General features: G+C 39.5%; 1 protein-coding gene across 1 annotated transcript; it reads left to right on the top strand.

The window, feature by feature from the left end:
* The first annotated feature begins 7,966 nt into the window (after window positions 1-7,966).
* Window positions 7,967-10,407, top strand: LOC149846176 (endoglucanase 3-like). Its single transcript, XM_089997866.1, has 7 exons — window positions 7,967-8,116; window positions 8,213-8,419; window positions 8,555-8,848; window positions 8,967-9,128; window positions 9,249-9,360; window positions 9,458-9,621; window positions 10,075-10,407. Exons 1-7 carry the CDS (start codon window positions 8,069-8,071, stop codon window positions 10,405-10,407), a joined length of 1,320 nt encoding a protein of 439 aa, XP_089853992.1. The 5' UTR covers window positions 7,967-8,068.
* Window positions 10,408-10,776: the final 369 nt, after the last annotated feature.

The following is a 10,776-nucleotide window of genomic DNA, read 5'->3' as shown; positions in this document are numbered from 1 at the left end:
TAGTCTGGTTGTCCACTGTGTCCTGTGATGCAAACTCCACAAAAAGGAAAAAAAAAATCAAAACAAGAGATATGAAGACACCACCTTTGTCTATTCTGTTTCTTTGCTTGGTTCTAGATTAGACATCTGACCAACTTTGAACTCATTTTAACTTGATATTGGTTCTTTATCTGAGATCAATACTGCTGACTCTTTATCATTTGCGCTTGCTTGGATCTGGATAAGACATTTGACCAACTTTAAACTCATTTTAACTTGATATTAGTTCTTTAGCTCATATTGTTATTTCTCTCTTCATCATTTGCACGTTTGGATCTGGATTTGACATCTGACCAACTTTGAATTCATTTTAACTCGTTGTTGGTTCTTTACCCCCAGATCAAGATATAGGGGTCACCCATATGCACATTCACGTTTAAAAAGTTAAAAAAAGAAAGGAGGGATATGGAGAACAATCACTCTTGGGCCGCGTTTGATAGTATCGCCAAAAAAAAAGTGACTTGTCTACAAGGGCTCTGCACACCTGGCTAGGTGGGCTAACTTGAAAAGTTCGAAGACAAAGTGAGCTCAATGCTGGGTTGAAGCAAACAGAACTATCCTTCACGGGCAAGGGAGAGTACTTATGGAGTTTTACACCACAAATACCAAAATAGGGCCACTGTCAAAGTGGCACCTCTAGGCCTGTGATGAGATGTCCGAACTCCGAACCAATGTTGTCAGTATCGGTGTCTATCGGCCCATACGTATGCTATTTTTTAATAAATGTAAAACAATACTGCTAATTAATTATTTAATACTATTTGAATAGATTTAACACATGTCATGTTCTGATTGCCACATAATATTTTTAATTATTTTTTTGCTGATTCAGAATAATTCACTTATCGGTATCGGCCGATTCACCTGAATTGCTGGCCAAATGATACATGGCCAATACAATCTGGGTGGTTTTTCTTCTTGTTAAAAAAAATGAGGGCTAAGGTGACTCCACAAGAATGTCAATGGGTTACCAACACCAGCGGGGGCTCCACTTGTTCGGTAGGAGCAGTTAGTGCACGTCACATTGTGTTGGCACATTGCAAGTTCAAAACCCATTGGTACGGATGTATATAAGATGGGTAGGGGTGTCAATGGGTCGAGTTTGGTTCGGACCCAAGTGGAACTAGACTTGAATCAGATTTTTGGGTATGGTATCGGGTCTGGACCTGGGTCTAATTGAGACTACCATAAGAGAAACATTTAAAAACTACATGAACCAGACCCAGACCATACCGAATAAAATATTATTTTTTATCATTTTTATATTAAAAAAATACAGGTCTTAATCGAAACTCTCGGGTTGGACTCGGGTCTGGTATAAAATTTTACAAACTATACCCAGATTCAGGTATTAATCAGACCTTCAAGTCTGGACCTGGGTTTTAATCGAGTCTTAGTATTTGTCACCATACTGGGACCCTATAGGGTTTGGTCTGGGTCGGGTCTGGGTAAACCCTATCTCTTGACAGTGGTGTCTGCCTAACCTCAGCTTGCCTTTAAGAATAAAAAAAAAATGTCAATTTGTGTTGGAGGCAGAACTTTGTGTTGGAGTGATGAAACAGAATTTCATACCAAAAATAGAAAAAGAAGAAGATAAAATCCAATTTTTTGAAAAAAAAAATCAGAATTTTCGACAACAAGAGAACACAATCATGCAAATGCCAATGCAATTTGCACTTAGATGCATTCAATTTCAGACTATTGATTTGTGTAAGAATATGGCAGATGCGGACCAAAAATTTTGTCTTAGAGTTGCATGTGAATTTCGCATCTCGTTTCCATGAAATCTGGTTTCAACTAGGGGTGGCAATTTCTGACACGACCCGCCAACCCGCCTCTTAGGCGGGTTCGGGTTGGGCTTAAGCCAACCCGTTTAATAAACGGGTCGACCCGCGTAATCCGTTTATTAAACAGGTCGGGTTCGGGTTGGGGGTATGCCAACCCGGCTGACCCGTTTAATAAACGGGTTAGGCGGCTGGGTCAACCCGCCAACCCGTCTGCCCGACCCGTCAACCCGCCAACCTGCCAACCCGATCTGTCAACCCGCCAACCCGACCCGCGAACCTGAAAACCCGTTTACCCGACCCAACCCATTTATTAAATGGGTTGGCGGGTCATGTCGGGTTACCCGTTTATTAAACGGGTCGAGTTCGTGTTTGCCACAGCCGACCCGTTTAATAAACGGGTCGGGTTCAGGTTGAGGTATGCTGACACGCCAACCCGCCAACCCGACCCGATTGCCACCCCTAGTTTCAACAGACTCCAAGCATCAAATGAGATTTTTGTCATCATGATTGAATCCACGTTGGGAGGTGGCCACTAAAGAGTCTAGAGACAACATGGTTGGTATCTAAAGCAATGTTGTCAGTATCAGAATCGGACCTGTATCGTTTGGCCAACGATTCAGGTGAATTGACCGATACCGATTCTCAAGTGAATCATTCTGAATAAAAAAAAGAATAAGTATCAATCAAAATGTGACATTAATCTTGATACAGTTTTTATATTTATTAGAAATCGCAAATTCAAGTCTGGCAATACGAAACGGCTGATACTGACAACACTGATCTAAAGATTAAAGGTGAAGCAAATATCGTGAAGAATTCCTACAAATATGAAATATCTCAAATAAAAAAGCCATCACTTGAAAGTGAAAAGTGGCAGAAAACACATCTTGGTTTGACTACAAAGATATAATTGGTTAAAAAAACAATGAGGCAAACATCATGCACAGTCACAAATATCGTTCTTGGGAAAACCTTGAGGTATTTTCAAAAAATTTAGTTTTTTTTTTCAAAAAATATCAAGAAAATGTTGGTACGTATAAAAACATAATAGACTTATAAATAAAGCAAGAAACTAATAAATCTTTTTTTTAATGTGTTAAACATTGTTCAAAAATTTATTTTTAAAACAAGCATTTTTTGTTTTAAAATTTTGGGGTTTTCAGCATAATATGGACCTTTGAAAATGTTGTGTTCAAATAACGATATTTTCTAAATATCAGAATATTCTTTTGCTATGCATTATAGTTAGGGGTGTCAACTGGTCGGGTTTGGTTAGGACAAGGTGAAACCAGACTTGGACCTGATTTTTGGGTATTGTATCAGGTCAAGACTTGGGAATAATCACGTCCACTATAAGAGAAACCATACTCAGACCTGATAAGAACTACATGGTAAAATAATATTTTTTTATCATTTTTACATTGAAATTTTGAGGGTCTTAATCGGAACTCGGGTCTGGTATAAAATTTGTGAAACTATACCTGGATCCATATATTAATCGGACCTTCAAGTTTGGACCCGAGTTTTAATCAGGTCGTATAAGATTTGGTTCGGACCGGGTCTGGGTAAACCGGACCCATTGACACCCCTAATTATAGTTCTTTCTCTGACGGAAAAGGTGGGACTTCAAGGAAAATCTCAGCCAAATGATAGCATTTTTTATCCATAAACTTTCCTGGTTGAGAGTTGAGAGGTACTAACAAGTCAAAATAAGACAACAACTTGACACCCTTGTTGAGTGCCGCAATGGTCGGGTTTGGTTCGGACCAGGTGAAACCAGACATGGACCCAATTTTCAGGTATGGTATCACATCCAGACCCGGGTGTAATCAGGTCTACATAAGAGAAACCATACCAGGACCTGATAAGAACCACATGAACCAGACCCCGTAAAATACTATTTTTTATCATTTTTACATTGAAAATTTGAGGGTCTTAATCGGTGGGGCCCGGGTCTGATATAAAATTTGTGAAACTATACTTAGACCCATAAATTAATCGGACATTCGAGTTTGGACCCGAGCCTTAATCGGGTCTTCACCATACTCAGACCCTATAGAATTTGGTTCGGGTTGGATTCAGGTAAACCGGACCCGTTGACACCCCTAATTATAGTTGTTTGTCTGACGGAAAAGGTGGGCTTTCAAGGAAAATCTCAGCCAAATGGTAGTATTTTTTCTCCACAAACTTTCCTGCTTGAGAGTTGAGAGGAACTAACAAGTCAAAAGAAGACCACAACTTGACACCCTTGTTGAGTGCCGTAATTATCGCTTTAAAAATGGTCAACCTTCATCATCTATCGCTCAAAAGTTAAAAACCAAACCCTTTTTCTATAACATTTTCCAGGTCTTCTTGAGATAAGGACAATGAGATACAGTGCTGGTGTCACAAGTCACTCAAATGGAGTTGGTCTACAGTCTTTAAAAAGAAAGAACAAGTTCTTGTGCGACACTGTGGGACCCACATTTTGAATTTTTGATATCTCCATTTCTTATATATGATGATATTTTCTTCAGAAAAAAAACATAGTGATTTTATCCCAATATTTTCAAGGATCGATGATATATATTTATATATATGGGTTTATATTTGGTATATTCTATTGTACCTACAATATGAATCTCACGCAGCCCCAATTGTTTTAACACAATCTAAATATAGATGTGTCCAGCATGCTCAATTTGCATTTTAAGAAACATTCCTGTATGTCATAAATTCTTCTTGTAAAGCATATTTTTTACTAAATAAATTATAAAGAACAAATATATGAGGTCTAATGGATGACAAGGGGAGTTGTCTGACTTTCCTTTGGTTGCACTGTCTTACTTTTTATATATATATATATATATATATATATATATATATATATATATATATATATATATATATATATATATATATATATATATATATATTAGCTACTATAATGAAGGTACTAAACTAATGACTTAGAAATCATAGGTGCAAGTTGTATAGACTCAATCTAACCACGTAGATATGTTTAGCATCCTTTGTTTGCTAAAGATCAAGCCTTGCCTTGGATAGTGCTTTTTGATGTAAACAAGTATGAAATTTTGACATATTGTAGGCTATTAATTTTTTGACCTCTTTAAAAACCAAAATCACTTATCATAATCACATGATTCAAAATAAGTTTCCTACTAAACAAACCATGTAGATCACATTCATAACATTTGATCTACAAAAGGTCAAAAATGTTTGAAGAAAAAAGTGATTTCTACTCATTGGTTTTGATATTCACCTTATATATATATATATACATAATAAAACCGTTTTTCTAGCTAATTGCTTAATTAACTGGGCTTTTTGAAGGGTTTTTTTATGTTTTCTTTAAATCTGATCGTATAAATGTGTTTGACATGGACAATTTACAGGCAACGATACTTGGTTCATGTTTTTAAGAAAAAAACATGATTTTTTAAGTCTTGAATATTTATAAAAGTCATACACTGTTGATTTTCAAACCTTATAAAAACCTAAAAACGATGATCCAAGAGTCATTCATTATAAAATCAGGCAGGTAGGATACATTTGTATGATCATATTTAAGAAAGCATTGAAAAAACACCATAAAAACCTAGTTAGCTAGAAAAATGGTTAGCAGCTAGGAGCTAGCAGCTACAGGCTTCCCTCTCTCTCCATTGAAGGAAAAACTCATGTTTTCAAAATCTCTTGAGATTTTCCCTCGCTAATATTTTTTCGAGAACGAGGACTTCAAACTTAGAAGTCAACTTTCATCTTACTATTGCTGATAGCAGAAAAAAATTAAGAGAAAATTTTCAATGCACTTTTTTTGTTTTTTTTGTTTTTGTTTTCCTGGTATGCAAGCTGGGGATAACCCCGTGGGATTCGAACCCGGGATCCCATGGCTACGATAGTGCGTCCTATTCATCATGCTATCTCATTCTGCCCTCAAAACCTGGAGTGTTTGGAAATAAATTTTTTATGACTTCCAACATACCTAGCAGTATATTCGCCCCTTCACATGCTGGCCTCTAACAATATATACTGAAATTTTCTGTTTAAGATAAAAAACAAAACGGACAAAATGAACAACATAATATCTTTGAAGGAATTAAAAGAGAGAAGAGAGGGGTGATTCACACCTGATTATCACCGTAAAAAATAAATAAAACATTTCATGTTTAAAAATCCTGTTCGATCATGAAGAATTCATCTTAGAAAATGCATTACACATTCCTGTACAAATTTTTATTAACGAGGGTAATGTATTCTTCACATTTTTCCTTACGGAAATGTCAGTTTCAACAAACACCATAAATTTTATTCATAGCGTCAAATCATTAAATAAAACCAATTATATACCATAAATGATAGATTATATACCGATTATATATTTAATTCTTGTCTTTTCAGATGAATATCATTTGTGTGCAGCATTTTCATGATATATATATATATATATATATATATATATAGAGAGAGAGAGAGAGAGAGAGATTCTATTGGAGCAACCATTACGGGTCGGATCCGGTATAGCAGTTAGGACCCGGACCATTGACACGGCTGGTCAGGCTGAGGGGAGGGGAGAAAATCTTTGCTTTTCCATGTGCCCATGGCAGAGTGGCACATGCCTGCCACTTTAGCTCAGACCCCCCAAAAAAGCACAAAGCAAAAAAAAAGAAGAAAATTTCCTAATACAAACGGTCAAATCTGCCCAATGCCTCTGTCAAAAGAAGAAGACATTTTCTACACTTATTTATTATTTTAAAAACCTAGTTTTCTATTTCTCTCCAATTTTCCATTTTTATTTTCCCCTTCCCTTTTGACTGTCCAATTCCGTAACTGACAACCAAGGCCATTGGATCCTCTTCATCTCAATCTCAGCCGTCCATCTCCCATTCTCTCTCTGCCCCCCTCTCCTTCTCTGACCCTGAGAGCTCTATCAATATTTATTGTGGGATAAGGATCACGTGATGGTATGATACCTATAAGTATCCAAACTTGTAAGGACAAATATTCCCTCCAACAAGGCACATTGATCATTAATGCTAAGTCAAGCGGACCTTATTGTCATTTGGTTGGTGGGTCCCACTTCCCCCATGGGTGTAGGGCTCATTGGGTCGAGCTGTGAGTCTGACCCATTTGACTCGGTCCAGCACCCAAGACAGCCAATCGCTTAAGTCTCATCTAGTTTGGGCTCGAGGCAACTTGTTTGTCTCAACTAATACTTGGAAGAACCGGTTTGAGTCTCCATGCAGTGCGATTAAACGGGGCGGGTCTGAAGCGACCCGAGGTCCTAATATCACACATGAGATGGGTGGCTTGTTTACATAGTTAGGAAGCTCTAGCTTCTAACTTCTAAGAGACCATTTAGGTTGAGTCGAGGTTCTAAAGGGATCGGTCAGTGGTTTGACTATAACAAGTCAAGGATGTGTTGCCCTTGATGGACCAGGTTCGAATGACAACACTTTATGATTAGATTGGATGGGTCTGCACCAACCCGAGTTCGTCAAGCAATAAGCGGCAAAAGGGTCAGGTCAGTGGTTTGACCGATCAAGGATGTGTAGGTCTTGCAGGTTTTGTATATGGAACCTCGGTGAGGCAAGTCAACCATGGATTTCCTTGGGCTTTGGTGTTTATAATTCTATAACCATTGAAGTTTTGGCTGAACCAGCCTAGCCAACTTGACTCAAACAAGGTCTCACTGGAGCCCATTGACCAAAAGTAACCCGAGTCCAGCTGAGGGAGCCTGTCAAGGCAGTAGTAGTTAGGACTTCCATTTCCTTTACAGAGGAAAAGCTGCCAGAGAGTAAAAATAAGTTTCCCTTTTCATAATAAGATTTGCTTTTGCTGCTAACACAAGGGTTTATGAGACATGTCAGGGGTGATTTTTGGGGAATTAAAAAAGAGGAAGCGACCAAAAGGGGAGCTTAACTGCTTATAAATACCACCCCTGATTCTTGCAGTTTGGAGGGACAGGGTTAGTTGGTTTCTGTTGCTCTGGGCACTTGTCTCCTCTGTCTTCTCTGTTTTCCCCCTTCCATTTTTTCTGGTTCTCAGAGATGGCCTTCCACCTCACCTTATTTTGCATCTTAATCTCCCTTTCTTCCTCCCTTGCTGTTCACTCCTTTCCTCTTCCTTCCCACTCCCACCATGCTCATCACTCGGCCTCTTCTCATGACTACAGAGATGCACTCTCTAAGTCCATCCTCTTCTTTGAGGGCCAGAGGTCAGGAAGGCTCCCAAGGGACCAGAAGATGTCATGGAGGAGGGACTCTGCCCTCTCTGATGGTTCATCCATGCATGTAAGGACTCTCTCCTTAGGCCCTTATAGTTTTTATCATTCTGTATGATCGTTTTTCTGTTCTAACTGGGTATAATGCTACAATGGTGGAATGAAGGTGGACTTAGTTGGGGGATACTACGATGCAGGGGACAATGTGAAGTTTGGCTTCCCAATGGCCTTCACCACCACCATGCTTTCATGGGGTGTGCTAGAGTTTGGTGGGTTGATGGGTCATGAGTTGCAGAATGCAAGGGCTGCCATCAAATGGGCTACTGACTACTTGCTCAAAGCTACAGCTCACCCAGACACCATCTATGTCCAGGCCAGTTTCTTATCTTGCTCTGTTTTGTTTTAGAAGAAAGGTTTCATTTTGCTCTGTATTATACCGAGTTTTGGGGTGGTGGTAAGGGTTTCATTTTGCTCTGTTTTATACTGAGTTTTTGAGTGGTGATTTTAGGTGGGTGACCCTAACAAGGACCATGCCTGCTGGGAGAGGCCTGAAGATATGGACACACCAAGAACAGTGTACAAGATAGATAGCCAACACCCTGGTTCGGATGTGGCAGCAGAAACCGCTGCTGCTCTTGCCTCTGCTTCATTGGTGTTTAGGAAATGTGACCCTTCTTACTCATCCATTCTTCTTAAGGCTGCTATAAGAGTGTTTGATTTTGCTGATAAGCACAGGGGCTCTTATAGCAGTGTTCTACAGGAGGCTGTTTGCCCATTTTATTGCTCATATTCTGGATATCAGGTTCACATATTTTCCTCTGTTTTTATGTTCTGTTACTTTATGTTTGTTTGTGTCGGGACTCTTCCTCCTTTGAACCCAAAATATCTGTTTGTTGATCTTTTTCATTGTTTGGCTGAAGGATGAACTATTGTGGGGAGCTGCTTGGCTGCACAAAGCAACAAGAAACCCTGCATACCTAAAATATATACAAGTGAATGGCCAGATTCTTGGTGCAGATGAGACAGACAACACATTTGGTTGGGATAACAAGCATGTTGGGGCTCGGATACTTCTTTCCAAAGTATATTTCTTTGATTCACCTAAAAAGCATTAGTTTCTGTTTTCCCCATTACTGGGTTCTGCTTAAACACCCTGATCTTAATACTTTGTTTTATGTTTCATTGTGGTTACACTTGTAAAGGCATTTTTGGTACAAAAGGTGCAATCCCTCCATGATTACAAAGGGCATGCTGATAACTACATATGCTCTATTCTCCCTGGCACCTCATTCTCTCAAACCCAATACACTCCAGGTACCCTTCCCATCTCTCTCTCTCCGTCTGTTTCTTTTTGGAGTTGGGTGGGGGTTCAACGGCTAGTTTTATTGTTTCTGCATTTGGGGGTGTGTAGGAGGGCTGCTATACAAAATGAGTGACAGCAACATGCAGTATGTGACGTCTACTTCATTTCTGCTGCTCACCTACGCCAAATACCTAACGTTTTCTGGGTCCGTTGTCAACTGTGGTGGGATGAGGGTTACTCCTCAAAGACTCAGAGCCATTGCAAAAAGACAGGTAAGACAACAAAAAATAAATTTGGTGACCTTCATTTGAATCATTTCTATACAAAAGCATTTTTAGGGTTTGTTTTTGTTGGTCATAGATGGTCTTTCTTTGTAATGACAATCTTACCTCAAGACTCTTCTTCCCTCGCTTTTAGGAATAGAGTTTTGCTTACTTTGAGAAAAAAAAAGTAAGAGGTGAATGCAGAGTGCAGGCCATACACAAACTCAGTCAACATATATGTATGATGCCTTTCCTTAGTTTTCTGGGATGTTTTCTTTTTTTCTTTCTCTTTCCTTCAGAGTGTAGGCCAAGATTCGATTCTGAGTGCAGTAAGATTCACTGAGAGTTTGAGTCTGAGACTCAGAAAAGTCTCTTTCCGAGCCCAGTCAACAGTCAAACTTTCAACTATTGCCCCGGCCACCATGATGATGGTGATGATTCTTTGATGTACATGCGTTGCAGGTTGACTATCTGCTTGGGACGAACCCACTGGGAATGTCGTACATGGTGGGCTATGGTCTGAAGTACCCGGAGAGGATCCACCACCGCGGCTCGTCCCTGCCTTCGATCGCGGCCCACCCTCAGTTCATCCCTTGTGGCACAGGGTTCACAGCCATGCACTCGGGCGCACCCAACCCGAACCTCCTAGTAGGTGCGGTCATCGGCGGGCCCGACCTTCATGACCAGTTTCCTGATCAGCGGAGCGACTACGAGCAATCCGAGCCTGCCACTTATATAAACGCCCCTCTAGTTGGTGCCTTGGCCTACTTGGCTCATTCAGCTGGCCAGATTTGACTTCACATAGGCTAGTTATCTTTTGTACTGTCTTCTAATGGTGTGCCTCCTTAGCTTAGGTGTGAAAAATTGGGCCTGCAAAGTGCTGGATCCCAGTATTAGGGTATATTTGATACACTATATAGATGATTGCTTGTTTGCGAGTTAGACCAGGTGCAAGTAAGTGTGTAGTAGAGTGAGTACACCTTTGGTTGAAGTTAAGAAAAACTTATTCTAGTGAGAGAAATTGTAACTACTTTCTTGATATACATATTTGGTTGATCATATGATGTGTGTTCCCTTTGTGTTTGTTAATCTTTTTTTTGTTGTTTGTTATACGAGCCAATGATCATATTATAGCAAAACCTTGTTTAAAACACATCTGTATCA

The sequence above is a fragment of the Nuphar pumila genome, chromosome 2, assembly GCF_984573655.1.
Source record: "Nuphar pumila chromosome 2, dmNupPumi1.hap1.1, whole genome shotgun sequence".
NCBI classification, from domain to species: domain Eukaryota; kingdom Viridiplantae; phylum Streptophyta; class Magnoliopsida; order Nymphaeales; family Nymphaeaceae; genus Nuphar; species Nuphar pumila.
This window is presented reverse-complemented; position numbering and strand designations above follow the sequence as displayed.

Excerpts from the sequence above, each read along its gene's own strand:
- LOC149846176 (XM_089997866.1), top strand. The coding sequence starts at position 8,069 with ATGTCATGGAGGAGGGACTCTGCCCTCTCTGATGGTTCATCCATGCAT. Across the intron at positions 8,420-8,554 it reads CAGACACCATCTATGTCCAG|GTGGGTGACCCTAACAAGGA; the intron begins GCCAGTTTCTTA and ends TGGTGATTTTAG. Across the intron at positions 8,849-8,966 it reads GCTCATATTCTGGATATCAG|GATGAACTATTGTGGGGAGC; the intron begins GTTCACATATTT and ends GTTTGGCTGAAG.